Source organism: Plectropomus leopardus, chromosome 1 (genome assembly GCF_026936395.1).
Source record: "Plectropomus leopardus strain MGB_pleo_1.0 chromosome 1, ASM2693639v1, whole genome shotgun sequence".
Taxonomy (NCBI): domain Eukaryota; kingdom Metazoa; phylum Chordata; class Actinopteri; order Perciformes; family Serranidae; genus Plectropomus; species Plectropomus leopardus.
Window position 1 is genome coordinate 9,397,700 of NC_142176.1, and position 21,854 is coordinate 9,419,553.

The 21,854-nt window shown below is 39.5% G+C and overlaps 1 protein-coding gene across 1 annotated transcript in view; it reads left to right on the forward strand.

Annotated features, from left to right (window-relative positions):
* otog (otogelin) overlaps positions 1-21,854 on the forward strand; it is a 110,297-nt gene that overhangs the window by 11,922 nt on the left and 76,521 nt on the right. The window contains exons 8-24 of the mRNA XM_088073171.1: positions 782-903; positions 1,208-1,416; positions 2,848-2,978; positions 3,113-3,219; positions 4,736-4,845; positions 6,001-6,126; positions 6,468-6,576; positions 6,858-6,904; positions 7,786-7,931; positions 11,153-11,285; positions 13,255-13,432; positions 15,411-15,535; positions 16,111-16,323; positions 18,184-18,349; positions 19,395-19,469; positions 20,193-20,236; positions 20,560-20,725. Of these exons, the coding sequence (XP_087929297.1) occupies positions 782-903; positions 1,208-1,416; positions 2,848-2,978; positions 3,113-3,219; positions 4,736-4,845; positions 6,001-6,126; positions 6,468-6,576; positions 6,858-6,904; positions 7,786-7,931; positions 11,153-11,285; positions 13,255-13,432; positions 15,411-15,535; positions 16,111-16,323; positions 18,184-18,349; positions 19,395-19,469; positions 20,193-20,236; positions 20,560-20,725 (2,207 nt within the window). The remainder of the gene's footprint in view (positions 1-781; positions 904-1,207; positions 1,417-2,847; positions 2,979-3,112; positions 3,220-4,735; positions 4,846-6,000; positions 6,127-6,467; positions 6,577-6,857; positions 6,905-7,785; positions 7,932-11,152; positions 11,286-13,254; positions 13,433-15,410; positions 15,536-16,110; positions 16,324-18,183; positions 18,350-19,394; positions 19,470-20,192; positions 20,237-20,559; positions 20,726-21,854) is intronic.

Here is a 21,854-nt window from a genome sequence, read left to right on the forward strand (position 1 = left end):
AAATCAACATGCTCAACATGGCTTTCTTTAACTTAAAGGAAAATCAAGATAACCCTCTGACACCTGAGCAAATTAATTTGATTTCTTCCAATAGCATGAGAAGCAAAAAAAATTGCAAGACATTAGTGAAAAGTTAAGAAAACACCCTGAAAATTAATATCAGAACAACAAAACAAAAAGTAAAACAAATAAACAAACAAAAAAAGCATACAAGAGTTTAAAGAAGCGCTTAAAAATATAATAATTCTCTAACATAATTTAAATATAGTATTATGATAATTATAGATATATTTTTCTCAAGAAATTTTCTAAATGTACTATTTTTTTAGTTTTCTTTTCTTACCAAGTTTCTAATTGCCTTTTTTCCTTATATTTTTGAAAGAAATCAAACCAATTTGCTCAGAGTTCAAAGGGTAAGTGTTTGTGAAAGGTGTCGAAAAGCAGCACAAGAACAGTGAAATCGCTACTTGAGCGCAACAAGGATATCTCTCTGTGATCTCTGTGATAGCAAAACTCTGACAGAAAAATAAAGGTGATTCAGTTTTTATTTAATGGATATGACCTCTCTTAGCCAAGATTCAAAGCTTTGCAAGTTAATATTCAGGGCGTACTGAAATGAATCTTCCTGGAAGTTTGAAAACCAACAGAAACACTTTGCTGTTATGTCAGGTTTTGTAGTTAATGGCAGGAAAACAGGAAAAACCAGGAGTACAATTTCTTAAAAGGTAAAATGCACATTATTATTATACATTACTTCTGTGTTCCATGTTGCTGTTTGCAGGTCCACAATGACCCGGGCTGCAGCTCTCTCCCCTACACCTGCCAACGATCTGTCAGCCTCTTCCTTCCATGGGAGGGTGAAGTTCGGCTGCACGCCACCAACGTGACCTTCAAGGGCCAAAGGTCTGCAGCGGAGCACAAAACACAACTAAACATCTTCATACACGAAATATATTTAGATTTTCGATACTACTTTCTCTATTTTAGTAAATCTTTGTATCAGGATTATTTATTTATTTTATAGTATGTTTTACTTTTTGTGGATGTAACATGGTCTAAAATATACTATTAAGTAATATACCATATTTTATTTCTGAATTTCTGGAAAGGATCAATGCCATATATCAGTCAGTCTGAGGTTTTTACAGAACAGAAGGTGGTATCTGATCTTACGATGTATTTTTTATTACGATGTCTCTGTCTTCAGTTTGCAGCTCCCTCATCACATCCACGACCTGCAGCTGGAGCAGATCTCCCAGTACGTGTTGGTGACGCAGCAGCACGGCTTCACGCTGGCCTGGGAGGGACGCAGCGGCTCCGTCTACATCAAACTCAGCCCGGAGTTTGTGGGCAGAACCTGCGGCCTGTGTGGGAACTTCAACGCAGACGTCCAGGACGACCTGAAGACGAGTTATGGTACAGTTGTTTTGTCTGTGACATCATAACCCAGCGAGCAGTGAAATACTATCTAAACATTAGGATTAAAATTTAGCAGAGAAAGTTTTCAGATAAATGTAGTGAAATAAAAGTGCAAAATTTCCCGTTGAGAAGTAGTGGAGCAGAAGTAGAAAGTGGCATGAAAAGAAATGATTCGATTAAAGTAGCTCAGATTTACCGAGTTACGTTCCACCACTGCGTCTGTGACGATATTTCGTAGTATAGTTTCAGTAGAACCTGCCTCGTATTAAAATCTAGTCATTTAAGTGTAGAAAGAGTCACTGAACCAGACTGTCAGTGGTAAAATCTGACCGTGGAGCGTGAGAACAGCTCAGCTTGTTTTAGTTTCTCTGCTGTCACCTGCACCAGCCTACATTTTGGAGGATCAGATTATTATCAGTGAGCACTCAACCACATATAAATCTCAGTTTAAACACATCCAGAAAGATTGTAATCTGAACAATCCAACCATCTGAGGATGTGTTTCGCAGCACATTTAACCCAGTTAATAAAAAAAAGAAGTAGTCTAAATATAGTAGGCACATTGACCGCAATACACTTATAATATGTTTATTAAGTGATGTATATTTTACCTTTCACTATTTTAATGGTAAAAAAATAACAGTTATGGGCAGATTTATCAAAGATCAAAAGCAGAAGACAAACATTAAGAAAACATTGACATTGAAGTTTCATTGTTTCTTGCATTTTTAAGGTTGCGGGTCACCAGATCTCAGTCTTTAAGAGCAGTCTGTGCACCGCGTTATTACACATAACATACAGTAATTCTGACACAAGGCGGAGGCCTCTCATACTGAAGAAGTGTTCAGATCCGTTAGGTAAAGTTGTGATGACTTCAGATGGTGAAACTCCACATGATGATCCTCAGCACTGTATTTTTAAGGACAAGAACCTAAACATGATCAGCAAATAAAGTATTAAACGTAAAAATACTCTACCACTATTGATGTATCCATGTGTAATTAGCATTTTACTGTTGCAGTTGGCTGAGGTGGAGCTGAGTGAACTATTTTACATACTGTTGGAAGATTTGCTATCATGTTTAATACGTTTATTATATGTTTTGTTTGCTAAAGTCTTTATATCTAATGTAACTGTAGAGCTATCAGATCTGTGTAGTGGAGTAAAAGCCAAAATATTTCCTCTGAATTTTAGGGAAGTAAAAGTAGAAAAATGCATGAGAATACACTCAGTTAAAGTACAAATACCTCGAATCTGAAAAGTATGGTACTTGACTAAATGTACTTTAATCTATATTAAACGAGTCTTGACAAGCTGATTTCCACAGTAGTCAGCGGTGATGTAAAGTATACTCAGTTTAATTATGATTTCATTATTTCATTTCAGTAGCTCAGGCCTTTTTTGGAATAACGTTCTTGTCTCTCTCAGGCGTGCTGACTCATGAAATAGAAATGTTCGGGAATAGCTGGGTGGAAGCGGAGCCTCACGAGGCCCGATGTCCCATGGTGCCCTCTGGCTTCCCTTCACCCTGTGCTGCTGTCGAAGCTCATGTCCTGCTGGTAAGATGTCTGATAAGAATTGTCAGCTTTCCTGTTGCAGAAAAAACATCCTTGGAAGTAAATATTAAATGCTACTCAAGAAAAAGAGAAAGAAACTGTATATTTTTAATGAATTGTGTGTGCTGTGGCTGCAGAAAGTGGAGGAGGTGTGTGCAATGCTGCTGGATCCGCCCTTTCAGAGCTGCCACGACTTTGTCAGCCCGCTGTCCTACATGGCCAGCTGCTCCAACGACCTCTGCATGTAAGAACACCAGATTCAGATCTGCCTCACGTTCATTTTGTCCTGATGGTGGCCTTTTCATGACACATCAGGGTTTCACCGAAATAAAATTACAAGTTATCAATCTGTTGTTGAACCACCATCATTATCAAACCTTTTATTTAAGACTCAGGAAATGACCTCTTTTTCAATGATGCCGAGCACGAACAAAGACATTAAAAATAATCAACAAGCAAACAAATAACAGTTAAATTCGAAAGAAATCATACAAAACAACAAACAATAATATCAATATAAATAGCAAAAAATTAAAAATACAGAATAACAAACAAGTTCATAACTGTCAACATCTACATCTACAACATTAAGGTGATTCAAGCTTTTTGTTTGTCAGATTTTGTGATAATTTGGAGTGTTATGGTGAATTAATGAGAGATTTCTTATGTACAGTTGAAAATTTCTGCCTCAAGGTGGCGCTGGAGGAAAGATCAAAGGGTAATCAAAATACTTCGTTTTTGGGGCCATGAATGTTCATGCCATCTTTCATGGAAATCTGGGTAGTAATTGTCATTTGAACTGTGGCAAAAAAATACATTTAAACACCTGGTTCACTTCAGCTGTTTATTTTTGTTATTAAAGGAACACCTGACCCACAAAATGACCGTTAGTGTTTTAATTACTCACCCCCCTGTTCCCTTGAATTTGGAAGGAAAGCTCAGTTTTTCTCACATGCCTACATGGAAAATGGATCAGGATATTGATTGACTGAATGAATCGGGACCAGGTTTAAGAACAGCAAAACTATATTAAAATATCCGTTTACAAACTCTCACACAAATCCTGCAGTATAATTAAAGTCTCATTAATCCAGTCATATGCTCAGCACATCCCAAATACATGCATTTTTGCAAAAACGCAGCTATTTAAAACTAAACTGAAAGTCAAACTTATCTGTGCTCTCCTCAAAGCCAGACTCCAATACTAGGGTTTGTAGTAAAGAAAAGTTTATAGTAAAATGTTTTCTTCACAAATTAAAGGTAACATGACATTTCAAGTCCATATCCACAAAAAAATCCCCCCAAAAACCCCCAAACTGAGCATTTTTTGTTCCTGTCTGATTCAAAACGATCCACTCACAGCTTTCTCAGTTGTGTCTTTGGGTGGCTCGGGTCCATGATCCTGAATTTGGCCTCCTTCTGTGAGTAACATTAGCCCCGGCAGTCTGAGACTGTTAACTCAGACTGATGTGGAGCAGAGATCAGTGATAAAGAAGAAACAGTTTACTGAGCTCAGACACAGATGTACTTTATCACAGATGATTTAATTTGACCCATACAGCCAAACTACAACAAAGTCTCTCAGCTTCAGCTCTCCATTGAAAGCCTAGTTGGGAGTTTTACTCATTAACTGCGATGGAGATGCAGCTGGCTGCTGGTTATTTGTTGGAGCTGCACAGTGTGATCAGTTCTGGCTCCTGTGGCCACACCTCTCCTGGCTCCACTCAAAGACTCCTTCTCTGTTTGTTACACTGTTGAAGGTCGGGTCCCAACGGTGATGTGGTATGCCAGGTGTTCAGCGAGTACGCCCGAGCCTGTGCCCACGCTGACCACCCACTGCAAGACTGGAGGCAGCACATTCCTCAGTGTGGTACGTTTTTATCTTCACTTTCACACGAGGGCGGCTCCTAATGTCACGTGTTACACAGAGTATTGTGAGCGCAATGTGCGTTCTCCTCACCTTGCACTTCATGGATAAGCTAGATTAACTGTAACCTTAGCGAGAGCGTGGTAACCAATAACCAAACAGTGCGTTCCAACAGCTTTCCAGATTTACAAAAGGTCCAGTTTTAAACAGAGTGCGCTCCAGCACTTCAAGTGTCTATTTATAAATGCAAAATCAAAAAATGTACTTTGCACATCTATACCATGGGACAGGTGCAAAGGAGAACAATATGTCCATCAAAAAATTAACAGATAAACCCCTGCACACTGTCCAACTCACAAGAAAACACTTATTTGCAATGTTTCGGTAGTAGACCTTGCAAGTTGGACAGTGTGCAGGAGTTTACCTGTTTATTTATGAATGCACCCAGAGCATACTGGTTTTGTATTAATCATCAACATGCAACAGAACTTTTCAACCTTCTTTAAAATGTTGGCTTTTTTCCTGTTAAAGCTCATCTTGTGAACATTATGAACTATAAATTTAACATTGCAGACTCAGACAAAAATGTCACGGTTTGCTGTACTTTTAATCAGGTTTGCAGATGGACAGGGCTTATTATGGATGAGCTAATGGGTTAATAGTGGGTTTGCAGATTGTAAGCACTTTCCTTAATGGATTTATAAAATTTATGATCGATTAGTCAATCGTTGTTTGAAAAAAAAAGAACCCAAACATAAAAACTTTGGTTATTTCAAATAATAGCAAATGTATTTTTTCCTTAATCAAAGCTCACAGCAAAATATTGCATAGATTTTAATCAATTAAATGTCATATATTTGATTAAGTTCTTTATGATTGATTAATCAATCATTGATTATTTGTTATTATCCCTATCAATTCCACTCCTGTTTGCAGATAATGGCATAAATTACACTTCACGTGTTGTGTCAAAGAGATGTTTATTTAAGTGTGTTTTAGGCTGTAGTTTGTGGCATTATCTCCAGACACAGCAGACGCTCTGATGTTAAAGCTGTCCATTGTTTGTGTCTTTTGTCCACTACATTGACAATGCTAATTGTCAGTCTTTTCAGTAGAAATGTTTTTACATGTGCGTTGTGTTTAATTTTTGCAAACCAGCGAAGCAGTGTCCCCTCGGTCTGCAGTACAGGGAATGCATCAGCTGCTGCCCGGCGTCCTGCAACCTGGAGCGGACCTGCATCGACAGCAAGCTGGCCTGCCTGGATGGATGCTACTGTCCTGATGGTGCGTTTCTATTCAGATTCTATTTTCTGTTGTTGTGTCTGTTCCCCCAGAAAGACTTCCTGCAAGTAAACCTCTATTACATTTTTTATCTTTTAACCTAAAAATAAACCACCTAGAAAGCCAATATTCCACTCTACAAATTAATCGCTCATTACTTAATTTCATTACTTTTTTAAATCTTTATGTATTCATGTAATCTTTTAATGGCTGCAAATAGACACGAGGAGAGAAAAAAACCTGCATCTGTCATCTTGTCCATGTTCTGATTTTGCATCTCCAGACGTGATGCAATAATCTTCAGTGCGTCTCTTATCTGTTTGTCTGCTGTTGTCTCTCCTCAGGTTTGATCTACGAGGACGGAGGCTGTGTGACGCCCTCGGACTGTCCCTGCGAGTACCACGGCATGTTTTATCCGTCTGGACAGACGCTGCAGGAGGAATGCAACAACTGGTGAGCAGTGTTTCTCCGCTCTGTCACCTCATTTGTCATTGTGGCAAAACTGAATAAAAAAACTGATTGAGAGCTTTTATTCACTGCCGCTTACTCTAACGTGTGTGAGGAGAGCTTCTAAAAAATAAACCGGAGATATTGTCCTGCAGACTCCTCGCTGTCCGTTTAATCTCCTCAGATCTGACCACCTGGCCTCAGTGTGTCCAGTTTCTATCAGTGATCTGCTGATTAGCTCAGCCTTTCATGTTCCCACCTGTGGACGTCTCTGCTTTCTGTTTCAGCACATGCGTGGGTGGAGTGTGGAACTGCACCGAGTACAGCTGCCCAGGTTCGTACCCTAACTCTGTGGGTGGTTGTATTTTTTACTCCAACTGTACTGCAGGTCACATTCAATGAAACACTGATTGGGTTTATTGTATTACAATCCAATGATCCAGTGTACCTGGAACTGCAGTGCTGAAGGGTTATAGCAGATGATGTTAGAAATAAAGGGATTGTGTCCGCTTAGGTGCTCCTTGGGTTCACTCTTTTAAGCTTCTTTGGGTACAATCTGCCCAACAGAAATTTTTGGGTATGGCCGAATGGATGGCAGCCGATTACATCGTTTTAGTTAGAAAACTCCGGGGGAACTCGGAGTAGAGCTGCTGCCCCTTTGCATCAAAAGGGGCCAGTTGAGGTGGTTTGGGTATCTATCAGGATGCCTCCTGAGCGCCTCCTGTTAGAGATGTTCGGGCACGTACAGCTGGTCGGAAACCCCATGCCTCAGGGTCCTCCTGGAGGAGCTTGAAAGCGTCGCTGGGGAGAGGAATGTCTGGAGTGCTTTGCTCAGCCTGCTGCCCCAACGATCTCGCCCAGGATAAGCAGACGACAAAGGATGGATAAAATAGAAAACAAGAAAAGAAGAGAAAGACAACATCAAATAAACAAAAAGCAGTTAGCTTTCTAGGTAAAAAGCCAGGAAGAAGATAAACATCAAGGACTCAAACTCACTAATTTGAGGGCAAAAAACGAAAGTCGAGACCTCTATACTGTGATAAGGTTAAATATATAGACATCGAGGCTTTAAGTCAGGAAATAAAAACAGTTGGAAGAGCTTTCATTGATGCTGTATAAGTGCTTTTGCGTCAGATGTCTACCTGTAGCTGTTAGACTGTACTTGTAGATTTCCTCGACTGAATGAATGAGTGAAAAGTGTCTTTCTCCCTACAGGCGAGTGCTCGGTGACTGGCGATATGTATTTTCAGTCCTTTGACGGGCGGATCTACACCTTCCCTGCAACATGTCAGTATGTCCTCGCCAAAAGTCGCAGCTCAGGAAAGTTCACAGTCACCATCCAGAACGCCCCCTGTGGAGCCGTAAGTTATGTTTTATCTGTTTTATTTCTCTTTGTCTGCGTTTAAAACAAACATCTAAAAAAACACTCTTGCCCAACTCCTCCACTCTGCAGTCAGCCTCTGCAAGTGCTCTGCTTTCTCCGCTTACAGGTTTATGCAATTTGTCTGTCATGTAGATCATATCATAATTTAAGTGCTCAATAATCCCCGCTGAGTCCGGCTCATTTTTGTTCAAGAGCCATGCTGCGACTCAGAGAAATGTAAGCCTGGAAGAAACGCTGTCAATTAAACTGCGGCAGATAATGAACCTGGAAAGCAACAAAAGATCGAGAGCTTCTTCTCCTCTCCGCTCTCTGCAAGCCTGCAATTTCCCAGCAGCCTTTGAGAAACGGGGCGATGCAGGGGAGGAGGTGAGATATAAGATGTCCCACTCATCAGAGCAGAGGCCCGAGACCTCTGACAGCCAAGTGAACAGGATTACCTTATCTGGCCTGACTGACAGAGCTGTGGACGGCTTTGTAGTGAGGAGGGAGGTGAAGAGAGGCGCTGATGGGGTGGGGGACTTGGACAGAGAGAAGGTTATGCGAAAACAGGAGATGAATGATGGGAAGAGTAAAAGGAGGAGGGGGCGGGGGTGCTAAAACCTGTCGGCCGTGGGGCTCTGCCACTTATGAAAGAGACGATTCATAGAGGCAGATCGCTTACTGTCAGCGATGCGCAGGCTTCCTTACTTAAAAAAATATCAGAGCAGCAGCTTATAACAATAATAATAATAATAATAATAATAATAATAATAATAATAATGATAATAATAATAATAATAAACTTTATTTATATAGCATTTTTCTTAACAATGTTAAAAAGTGAGTTTCAGACAAGCAACAAATTAAAAAGAAGGTAGCAATAAAACTACAATAAATTAAAATGCAAACAACACAGTCATCATATATTGATAGTGGAAAAAATTTCTAAAAAGTACCGTACAATGGCTGCAGAGGGATAATAAAACCTAGCAACAGCCACATATTAAATATTCATAAATGCTGCACTATAAAAGAGACTTGAAAAATGCTAATGCTGTCGCGAGTCTGATTTAATCTTAAATTCAAAATGACCAATGTGCTCATACAATATGATGCAATGCCAGACAAATCTCTTTTTAAAAATATTTTTCCCCTGATAATGGTTGGTCTGAGACTTCTTCTTGGCCACTGCTGCTGGTTTGTGAACAGTTTTGGTATGCATACTGTGCTGACGATAGACGTGACCAGAGACATAATGTTTCCAGCTTGTCCGCTCTTTTCTCATTCTCTGATATCTCGAAAAACGTTGAGGGAGTTTCTTAAAATCATGCACAAACGTCCACTTGGACTCAACAATGAAGTGATTAGAATCTGGGGGCCAAAGATTAAAGGTCAAAGCCGTTGTGCCCTTGTGTCTGTCTCATTTTGTGAATGCGACATCTCAAGAGGGATTAGAGGCAATTTTGTCAGATTTGGCACAAACATCCACTTGGACTCAAGAATAAGATAGGATAAGATAGAATTTGGTGGTCAAAGGTCAAGGTCACTGTGATCTCACAAAATGTTTTTGACTGTAACTCAGGAATTCAGTCACTAATCACAAAAAATCCACACAAATGTTTAAAAGAATCCTTTTTATACTTTTATTCTTCTTTTGTTTGTGTTTTTACAGGAGACAGGAGAAATGGCATTTCAATCCCATCTATGTCCTGTACACATGGCAGAATTACCAATAAAGTTGACTTTAAATGATGAAGTGATGGCATTTTATATCCCAAAAGTCAAAGGTCAACTTCACTGTGACATCATAAAACAAAAAACTGCAAAAAACAATGGCCATTATTTAATATCGTATCTCAGGAACTTAAGGAGAGATATTTGTTTGGATACTGAATTTGTGTCTCTAATCTTTGGCGTCCACCTTGAAACTGCTGATTGTATAGATCTCATGTGCTGACGGGAGGAAGATATGAAATAATGTAATGTAGAAAAAATATTCGGCACTACAAATTTTAAAAATTTGAATTTCCCTTAGAATGATGCCGGAAAAATAGTGTGTAAGAGGTAATGTTAATGTTATCACAGGGCCGACACATAAAGACACACAACCATTCACACTCACAGTCATGCAATTTAGAGTCACCAATCAACCTGACCTGACCTGACCAACCTGACTTTGAAATGTGGGAGGAGGTAGGAGAGAACCCACACATGCACAGGGAGAACATGCAAAGTCTGCACAGAAGGGCCCTCACCCACAGACCAAACCCCGTTCCAACCCGGGATCGAACCAGGACCCTCTTGCTTTGGGGCAACAGTGCTAACCACGATGCTACCATGCAGCCTGGTGTGCAGTACATTTGAATGCAATTCAAAACAAACTTAGTTGTCCTTTTTTTTTTAAGTTTGTCATTTGCAAAGTTTGCAACTTTGGAAGGGGGTTATTTTTCACAACCCTTTCTGTCGGCGTGTAAACTTTGCGCAGATCCTGTGAGAACAGTGATGCACGGCCATGTGGTCCTCTTCTATGGTGTGTCATCACAAATTTACACCACAAACTACTGGCCTGGCATGCATACGTTTTTGCGGATCTGTGTAAATGAGGATCGTTATCGTAGTGTTATCATATGAACGCAGACTTTTTAAAAAACGCAACAGAAAGACTTTTGTTTTTAGTTTTTGGTTTTTAGTAGGGCCGTTCTCATCGAAACCTCTAAAATCGTCTAAAATCATTCAATCATAATCGTAATCAGCCTTATTGTCCCCTAAAATGGCCCATATAATGTGACTGCTCCTGAAATGACTTCAGATGTACAGTTTCTGATATGTCATGTCCTGTAGTTTAGATCTGCTGCAGAATGATACAAAAACATCAACAAAACATAAAATAATGGAGCCACAAGAGAATTGCAAAGTTAAAGCTTTGTACTGTAATGCAGCATGTAAGTGCAGCTTCTGGGAACCACGAGTGGGGCTTTACATATTTCTAATCAGGTTGAGTGCAGTTGACTTTAATTTCAAATTTTAAATTTTAAGGATCTGAGTACTTTTCTTCCATTACAACAAATTAAAGCACTCAAAATTCAGTCGGTCCCCTTCTTGTTCTCCTCTCTTTCTTCTCATTATCTCACTCTTATTATGTTTTCTGTCGTGTATCTGAATTGCTGCAGCTGTTTCGGATAATTCCAGCTTTATCGAGCCATCTTGTCTCAATTGCAGAATTTGGATGGGGCCTGCATCCAATCAGTTAACCTGGTTATTGACGAGGATCCAAGAACCGAGATTACACTGAGCCACGTTGGCGAGGTCTTCATGGCCGGACAGTACCGCATCTCGCTGCCCTATTCTGACGGTAACTTCCTCACCTTTTATCACCTTCCAACATTGTTCATATCCAGCGCCAGACTTCTTTCAGCGCTCTGCGCGTCATGGCAGAGATGGATTGAATGACAGCTGAGCTATTGAACAGAAATGTTCCCAATACTTTACTGGGTTAGCTCTCACATTGTGCTGCACAAAATGCCTTCCCTCTGAGTATTACTGCCTTTTATCAGCCGGGTTTCACGAGCGCTGCGTTCTGTTGATGGAGTCAACCGCCTTTGTGTGTTTTGTGTTGAACTCTGTGAGAATGATCTGATATTTTTGTAATTTAAGGAATAAAAACACTTACAACACTATATATTCTGTTACAAACAGGTTCTGACAGAATACTTTGCATTCTTAACTCCATTTAATACTTCCTGAATGTCAAATAATCAATCATTCAATCAAGTAATCAGCCTTTGTTTATGTAGAAACCTTTGGGTGCAATTGATATATAAAGTGCAAACAAAAGTACAAACCCAAACAAATCCCAAACTAGTGCTGAAACAATTAGTCAATAACCATATTAATTTTTCAGTAGAAAAATAATCAACAACACCAGTGCTGACCGTATGAATGCCCCGAGAGTATTTGTTGTCTTTTAAGATTGTTTAAGATTTTTTTTTTTTAAAAAAAAACAAAAACATTTTTCTGATATTTTAGGAACTTAACAATGAAATAATCAAATAATTCCTGTAAAGGAAGTTTTCCTCCAGGGCGTAAAGGGAACCCGGTGCAGCTCGTGTGTTTGCTTCAGTGAACTGAACACTAACAAGCTTTACAGTATAACGTCTGCAGTTTGTAGATTAGATAAATCAAATTCATTACACCAGCTCATGAGGCACATACCAATAGCCACTTCTGTAGTGAGACGTCACTAACAGATTATTCTAGAGCAAAACTGACAATAAGGCCACTGCCTGACTAACATTAATGCCATAGACCAAATGTTTCATCTGTTTTTACTTTGAAAATAATCTACATGAATAGAAATTTCACTTTGGAGATCTTTCCCATGAATTCAGAAGTTAGAGACAAATGGCTCCTTCCAGAAAGATCCTTCATATCATGGATTTATTTGCTGCATCACTAACGGTTGTGCCCAACAGTGATGTCATGGTGCACTGACTCACCCAGAAGTATGAAGTTAAACCAATAACAGATCAGCAAAAAATAAACGTTCAGGAAGTGTTAAGTAACTCTTTGAACGTGCCCATGTGGAGTTATTGACCCCTATAAGTGCCACAGAGTAAAACCTTTATGAAGAGGTCTCATTTCATTTGTATCATGGGCTCAGGCTTGAGTACGCTGGCGACTCGATACCTTCCTGCTGACACTACAGCGATCAACAGGTGGCAGTAATGTGCCAAGAGGGAAAAAAGATAACGCCTGCACACTTAATCCGTTTCGATCCTGCTTGGATCTTCATCAGGTCTTTAAAAAACTTGTGTGGCACGGAGTTCACTTGTGTCTGCACCTATGCAATATGCATATAAATATCCTTTTTTCAGTCATGTGCCAAGAGACATAGCAATGCACCGGCAAAAAGCAGCGAAGTTTGGTAGCTTGAGAATATGGTTGTTAACAATGCAAATATAAAATTACATATACAAAAAACTTTTCAAATGTTTTATGAAGTCGCACATAAAACTTTGTTCACTTCGTCAGGACACATTCTTGGTAAGTAGCACTGATTTTCAGTCTACAGTTAATGTGAAATGTATTATTTCCAATGTTTATGGTAGCTGTTTTTCTTTTGTTCATTAGTTTTTTTTGTGTGTATTTATAACCAATTTCAATTTTAGTTTTATTTATAAAGCCCATTAAAGATGTTACCAGAAGTTTGTTTTTTTTGCCAGATGTTTGGCATGAATAAGAAATAAAAACTGAACTAAAACTATATTAAATGAACCCTGTCTACCACCGGCTGAAGTCTATCTCTATCACATCTCCTGCAGACATGTTCAACATCCAGGAGCTGTCGTCCATGTTCCTCCAGGTGAAGACGGCGTTCGGCCTGCGTCTGCAGTACAGCTGGAAGGAGTTTCGCCTCTACCTGCAGGCCGACGAGCTGTGGAAGGACGACACGGTGGGCCTGTGCGGCACCTTCAACGGCAACATCCAAGATGACTTCCTGTAAGTGTGTGCCTGCCGACCTCTGACCCCTCCCGCGCCCTCCGTTAACCCCCCCTTTGCTGATAAAAAGAGAGCGCATACTCCTGTTTCAGAGGCAGAGAGGGAGGTGATGGTGAAGTGCTCCCTCTCTCACACCCCCCCTCTGTAATGCACACTGGCTCGGTGGCTCGGCATCAAAAGCCTCGCTCTCTGATCAGCTCTTTTAGGCGGGCCAGATGAGTGCCCAACTGGACACGCCACTTCAACAAGGAATTTACTGTTAGTGGAATAGGGGTTCCACTGTACCGTATCGTAACGGCCGACCATAAAGGGCGGATGTTGTCTAACAGCTGTAAATGGATATACATCGCAGTCGGTGACTGAAGTGGTCGTTTGCAACTAGAAAGAAACTCACTTTAACTTTAGTGAAAGACTCTGCAGTTTAAATGATCACTTGCACTCGTTATTTTTTTTTAAATTTGACGCCTAGCATATATATATATATGTATATATAATATAACTTCTGTTATATTTTTATTTTGTTTTACAAGCTTTCAAGCTACAATAGCTAATTTTAATGGATTAAGGGTTATTTCAGATATAGTAAATAACAAGTGGCACATTTAGAGGCCAAAACAATAAGGACAGAAAGTCAGAAACTGAAACAGCGATAGCTCCATGTCTCTGCTCTTCTGATTTCAAAGTGATTTTGGTGCATCTGACTAATCAGGAGGGAGGCAAAGGCAGAGGTGTGACTAAATCATCAATCACTCAGGCTGCACACAGGGCTGCTGAGACGTAAAGATTACATTTTGCACATGGAGGCAATTCTCCAATTTTTCTTGTCCACCTTCCCTTCAAAAGTAAAAAATAATGTTTTTTATTAAATCTGTGGCCATGCTGATTTGTCACTTCATTTAAGAAAGGCAGAGAGTTGCAACAGAGAAATGACTCCAGTCTCAAGTCAGCTCATGAAAATCTAATTGATTATGAATTTTCTTGTGTTTTTTTAATCCCTTCTGATTTTTTTTTTGTGTGTGTGAAATGGGCATTGGAAGTTAAGGGTTTCCCACACATTCATTTATTTTTGGCTGCCTACCACAATATCAGCATTTGCCGCCACAAATAGATTTTCTGTTATTGGAGCTGGACCGTTGATTAGGAAGACTGTCGGATTATAGCACATTTAAGGTTCAGCCATTGAGCTTTGCATGAGCCCCCCTGGGACTTGGTCCGATGTCATCTGTACCCTTTGACCCCCAGTCTGTTATACCGAAATACCAAAACCAAACAAAAAAACAGGTTTTAAATTTGGAGGATTTCTTAGGAAGCAGCAGTAGCTTGTCTTATTGTAGTTAGCATTAAAGGTATACTTTGAAGGATTTTCAAGTAATCCCTCTTAATCATAACTAATCACCCACCAGATGTGTGTGGTGTCGTATTTGTCTGCAGAGACTGCTATTTGCCTCTATTTTTTAAAATTTATTTTCAAATTATCTGTGTTTGGAATATGTCTAGGGGCGTGCACATCCACGGCACACAGGTGAGGCTGTTTTTTTTTAGATGGAAGCAACCAGCTGAAAGACGGAAAGCAGCAGGCATCCAAGAGACATTGCACCAAAAAATGCAAATATAGTAGTGAGGGGAAACACCAAATGAGAGTGAATCAGGGGTTGGCTTTTACTTTGGCAGGCGAGTGCATTTACAAAGATCAGTCAGTATACATTTAATGTTTAATGTTGTAACACGAGCAGTCCTCATGCTTACACACATTCTTTCAATGCAGTGATGATTTGCAAAATGCAGAAATGATGGGGAGTCCAAACCCTCGAACACAAATATCAAAAGTTAGCATAACATTCAAAGTGGCACTGGGCATAACATGACCCTAAGACTCAATTGGATGATCATCCAAATATTGGTTTCGCTGTATGAAAAACAAAAAGAGTGATCTGTTTTCTAGCCACGTGTTATATACCCGTGCTCTGGTTTCCTGCAGATCTCCATCAGGTATGATAGAAAGCACTCCTCAGCTGTTTGGAAACGCCTGGAGAGTCTCGTCAGCCTGTTCGATCAGCCTGAGCACGCCTCAGCTCGACCCCTGTGACACACACCAGCAGGCCGGTCAGTTCCTCTTCTGCCTTTAAGTTTTTTCTGTTTCAGCATTGAAAAATACATATGACATAGAAACATGCAAATTCTGTATGTTGGAATAATATGTGACTTGACAAAGCAAGTTTACTCTCGCTGTGTTTGAACTTAAAGTATCTCTGTTTGATCTTGTCACATTTAAACCTTTTTTTGTGGACAGATTATTTTTCTTATATCAAAAGGATTTAGAAATTATTTTGATATGACTGTACATCAAATGAACAGAATGAGTCTGTTTTTCAAAATCTGTATTTTTTAGTCGTGTACAGTCTTTGAAACAAAAAGTTAGCAGTCAGGCCCAAAAAGTCCCTTTTCACATGTCCGCAGCTGCTTCACAGCACACGTCTCATTGATTCATTAGATTTTTCTGCAGCTTTTACTGTGAAGCAGCTGTACACACGAATCTAAATAGATGTGGTTGAATCAGCTTGGATTGCAAAGTTATTCCAAAATAAATGCTGATGTAAATTTACATGTGCAATTGTTTTCTATATATTTTGTCATTTTTTCACGTGTTTATGTGTGTGACGTGATGTCTATCTGCTCAGTGGCCTATGCCTCAGAGATGTGTGACGTACTGAACCAGGATCTGTTCTCCGCCTGCCACGAGTACCTCAGTCCGACGTCCTTCCACCAGCAGTGTCGCTCAGACACCTGTAAGTGCGGGACGCCCTGCCTCTGCTCTGCGCTCGCCCACTATGCTCGCCACTGCCGCAGATTCTCCGTCATCATTGACTTTCGATCACAGATACCCGACTGTGGTGAGTTTCCAGCATATTCACGTTCTACCACACTGACTGATTCTGTGTACAGGTCAGAGAGGCGGGTCGTCCCACTGTTACTGACAGTTGAGTTATCAGCTGTCTGAGGGCTCCCAGCTAGCAATTTTGGGTTTTAAAAACATTCTGAGAACGATACAATGTAATGTTTCAGTTATGGCAACTTTTCTTTTTGTTCCCAGAATATTCTTAAAGTTCAGGCAACATTCTCTATAAATGCTGAAAATCTTAATTTTTTTATTTATTTTTTTTTACACTACAGGAACGTTTCATTAAAAAATGTTTTGTAATCTCAGGCCTCAATAACACCCTGAAAACATTTTCTGAATGTGTCTTTAAAAATGTTCTTCCTTTGTTTTCATGTAACATTATGGGAATGTTTTATAAAAAGACATTTTATGATCCGTCACCTCTCAACATCACCATAACATCCTCACAATGCTGCAGTCGTAACGTTACCTCTTCATCAGCATTTAATCTTACAGGAATATTATTTGAAATGATAAATATCCTTAAAAGGTTCTTTGAACATTAAATTAAAAATGCTTACTTATTATTATTATTTCATTATTACAACCTGTAGGTAACGTTAGCCAATGTTGTGGGAATGTTCCCTACCAGCTGGGATAATACCAAATATGACTGACCATGTTATTTCTCAGAATTTGATTTCTGTTATAGCACCCAATAATGTTCATAAGTGATTTCTGCAAAGAGAAATAACTAAAAACACAACGTATACACCTGTGATTCTCCTCTGCGTACCAGCTGGTGCAGGTTAAAGCACAGTAAACCAAAAAGAAATCAAAGTATCTGTCTGTCAACTAGTTTTTTGACATCTTACTTTAAAACCAAAAAGCAAACTTTGTATTTTCTCTATAGACAGATATCTACAAACAGGTACACTTAGTCCATTTGTAGTCCAAGCAGTATTGAGCAGTCACGTGCAAGCATGCTTTGCTTGTCTGCAAGTAAACAGTCTACATGGTGAGCGATAGAGGTGAATAATTAATGACCAAAATACAATCTTGAATCCCGTTAGCTCTTTTCTACTTTTATTTAGCCTTATTCAAGCTTTCATCTGTGTTTTAAATGGAAATATATCTTTATAGAGATTAGCCAAAATGTTGTTCGGGCTATCTTGTGTCACTAATCGAACTGTAAACAAAAAGTAAGGCGGAAGTCTTGGCCAGGATATCTGCTGGCTATGCTGGAAATATCGTCCATTGCCCCCAGAGACTTATCGTAGTCAGTCAAGAGAAGACGAGCTCAGAGACTCTTGCACTCAGTATCAAATCCAAATCCCATTTTCACTGCTCTCTGTTGAGTTTCAGAACATGAACATTTGTGAGAACTGTCACACAATCAAAGAACTTATCTTAACCCATACTGAGATTAAAATGATCAATATAATTATAATGTTTTACACTTTATTGATCCCCAGAGAGGAGGTTAGGAGTTACAGGAGGAGGTGTTTCACTTGAACATACACCAACAACATACAGGCAGTTAAAGGGGAACTCCACCGATTTTACACATTAAAGTCTATTTACAGATCTTTTAGTGCTGCATTGGTGGAAAAACTCTTCTGTGTGCCAAATCTGATTAATAGCCTCATGTGACATCACCTGAGTCAGCACAGTTAGGGGCTAGAGATTAAAAGTTTGAAAATGAAAAAAATCTGGAGATGGGTTATTCACAACTTGTTTCCACTGCAACAAATAAATCCCTTTTTGCAGGTTTGAGTGTGATGATGCTGTGACATTTGAAGCATCACCGAGCAGCAAATTTGAGGTTATATGGAAATCTGAATCTTCCTGTTGACACTTTCTCCTCATGCAGCGGTCACCTGTCCTGCCACCATGCAGTATGGCACCTGTGTGTCGTCCTGCCAGCGCCGTTGCTCCGCCCTTTCTGTCCCACAGCAATGTGGGGAGGAGTGTGAGGAGGGCTGCGTCTGCCCGCACGATTCCTTCTACAACCATCGAACGCACACCTGTGTGCACAGGTAAGGTCGGCTGTGGCAAAAAAACCCCAAAAACTAGCAACTCTTCTTTTACTTTTGAGCACAAAATAGCAACACAAGGAGAGAGATTTAATGCTTATCACTGTAACAGGACATTTTCTCCAACATTCAGTTATTTTATTTTACTCTGTTTTGAGTTGTCAGTGTTGGCTCAGGAGGCAGGAGATAATCAGTCCACAAGTGTCCTTGTGAAGCCCGTTAAACAGCGAACTGGCTGGAGTGCCTCCACCAAACAAATCCTCTCAAAGTGATATTTGTATCTGCTCTGAAGTTTAGGTCAGCCTTTAAGTGGAGAGCCTCGTACTTTTCCTGCAGACGTTACAGAGCCAGAGGACCTCAGTAATTGTGCCCTCCCTTTCAGCCTGCTCTGCCCGAAAAGACATGCAGCTTAATTCCTCTTAAATGTCCCAGGTTTTTACATCCTAGTGCAGCGCTGTGCCTTACTTACCATGTGATAGAGTTACATCAAGGAATTCACCGTGAAACCCCCCTTTCATTCCCGACGACACAGATATCTGATAACCAGTGAGAAAGAATTTGTAGTACAGAGGCCGATGTGTGGCGCTGGCCTATATGTTTCGAGACTTTCAGTCTCCGCTGATATTTTTCTTCTTTTAAGATAAAAAATTTTGAAATAAATTAAGCTTTTTGAAGTTTTTTTTTTGGAGTCAGCACCTTTGTGGACTGATTTTACCTCCTAAATCCTGCTTATCTGCCTCCTATCCACTTACCTGTAATACTCTGTTTAAGGTAACACAAAGCCCTCTTTAACATGATTCTTTACACAATAATGAACAAACTAAGCAGTGTCTGGTTCACACTGCCAAAGCCAAATTTGTCATTTTGAATTAAGGAGGTTTCTGAGGACCTTTGGACATCTAATTAAAAGCTGTTTGCTCAGATTGAGATTCAGAATAATCACTTTCTACTGCACAGCTGCAGCATCTGTCGTTGCATCAGTGATCTGAGTTGTACTTGAGTCAGTTTGTTTGTGCTTACTTTTTGCTAAATGGTGTGTTTTTTTCAGGAGCGAGTGTCCCTGCAGCTTCCTCGGAGCAGATTACGAACCAGGAGATGTAATCATGACGTCAGCAGGTGTTCAGTAAGATCCTCTCCTTAACCCTCAACACATTCTATGTGTTAAAGGACTTTTCACATTATTCTTGCCTTAATGTTAATAAATGACAAGTAACAACTATGTCAATGACTTATGTGAAATATGTCAAGTGATGTCACCCTAGCAAATTACTTAAATAAAACATCAGCAAAAAAAAAAAAACCCTCAACCTTTCAAACACATCTCCAGGGTGAAAGTGCTGTATTTAATCCTTACTTGGCCTTTCTCGCTCTTTATACTATGTTATTGCTGCAACAGAAGAAACTCAGGCTTAAATAAGAATATTTTCTGTGATCAAAAGTAAAAATCTCAAACCTCTCTAGCACTCCCCTTAGAGCAGCAATATCAGTGAAACAGTGAAAACTATACTACACTGATACCAATATACTGATAATGTTGCTGTTCTTCTAGTCTTTCTAATAGTGGGGTGAAAGTTAAATCACACAGGGGGTGCTAAAGTGAAAGAATAATGAATACAAAAACAGCCAAATATTAAATAAAAGATGAACCACTGTCAAAAAACACTAAAAAAACAAGAAAGCAGAAACTGCAATCAAACTTGACTTTACCTCAAGTTATCCTTGTGTATAAATGTATGTTCGTTAATGTATTAAAATCCTGTATGGTTTCTGCATTTATCTTCATCATATTTCATTATTATTATCATCTGTATTGTCGTCATTGTGCTCTCTTTGTGTTTCCTTGCAGACTCTGTCTGAACGGTAAACTGGTGTCCCAGATAACAGACAGCGGTAAGTCACCAGTTTCTGAAGATGATAATAAGTTTGTAGATGTTTGTATCATTGTGTATCATTCTACTATGATTACAGAATCTGTGCTTTTACATGTACGTGTTTGTGATTTTCCCTCTCCTAGTCTTATGGCTCTGCACAATCATGCAATTGAACATAAACATAGAAAATTATACTAATTGTTCTATTTAGTCGACATTGTTTAAGTAACACAAAACAAAAGAGGATTCAGATAAAAGAGGATGGTGTAGACTGTGATATAAAATGAACTTTCTTTATTGTAGCACCTCACTAACCTGTGATTTCTTCTTCTCCTCTCACAGACACGTTGTGTCCGGCGGGTCAGCTCTACCAGAACTGCTCAGAGGGGGACGACGGCCTCATGTTTGGAAGGGGCGTGGCCTGTGAGCACACCTGTGAATCCTACCTGCTGAACCTCACCTGCTCAGCACACGAGCCCTGCGTGTCCGGATGTACCTGCCCTCCTGGGTGAGTGATGTTATTTTGTCCATAACTAAAAAGTTGTTTATGAATGGAAGTTCATGACCTACTTATGTTACACTGAAACAATTTCATCATGCTGGAATGTATTTGGCTATTTTTGGCATGCATTATGCACAAGACATCTTTTATCAGAAAATAATTTTAATGCTTTAATTAAAATTAAAACATTAAAACTGATAGACGAATCATTTTCAGTTTACTCCCAAATATACTCCTGTCATAATCATAAGTAAACTGAATGTGTAGTGGGCTTAACACGTGAAAAATAAAGCTGATGTTGAATTTACAAATATGAAAATGAAATTGCAAAGTCCATTTCACACTTAAATTTCAGCAGACACAATCTATTGGCCTCTTTTAGCAGACTGTTGTTGTCCTGCTCTGCTGGTTGTTGAGAAGGTGTAATGTTCATGTGAAGGTGAGTCAGGATGATTGTGCAGGAAAGTGCGACCTTTTTCTTGATAAGTGAAGGTTAAGAAATGACTGTGTGGGTTTGCTTAAATCTAAAGCTTTGGGTGTGCTGGCCTGACTGTGTCACTGAAGCTGGGTTGAGCATGGGGTCTGGCTGCAGAGGGGTTAAATACCCTCTAAAAATGTCCCAAGAGCCAGCAATAATCCTCAGACCCTCCTCGTCCTCCGTCTCCCTCTGCAGGAGGATGACAACTATCAAATATTGTCTGTATCTGATGCTTGATACCTGTGCGGAGGCGGGCATCAATTCTTGTTGGTGGTCTTATATTCAGAGGTTTACAGACATTATTTTGTGCTGATTGTAGAAAAGAGTCTTTTTGGGCAAGTTGTAATTTCTAATATGGCTAAAATTTCCATAATTGCCTCACAGTCCAGCAATTTGGATTTTTTCAAGTGCGATTGAAAACTTTCTTGCATATACTTCTGTTTATCATAATACCAGAATAAAGTCTGGTTCATTTTTGGATTTTGTCTTAAACAAATTGGTCAGATTAAAAGTGATTAAACTATTAGTTTCTAAAGGTTCTGAAAGTTTCCTTGACTGACTTGATACTGTTCAGCTTGGTCAGAAACTAGAGTTTAAATAATGGATCTGTGTAATATATCTACTGGATAATATATTGTCATCTTAAAATGAGATATT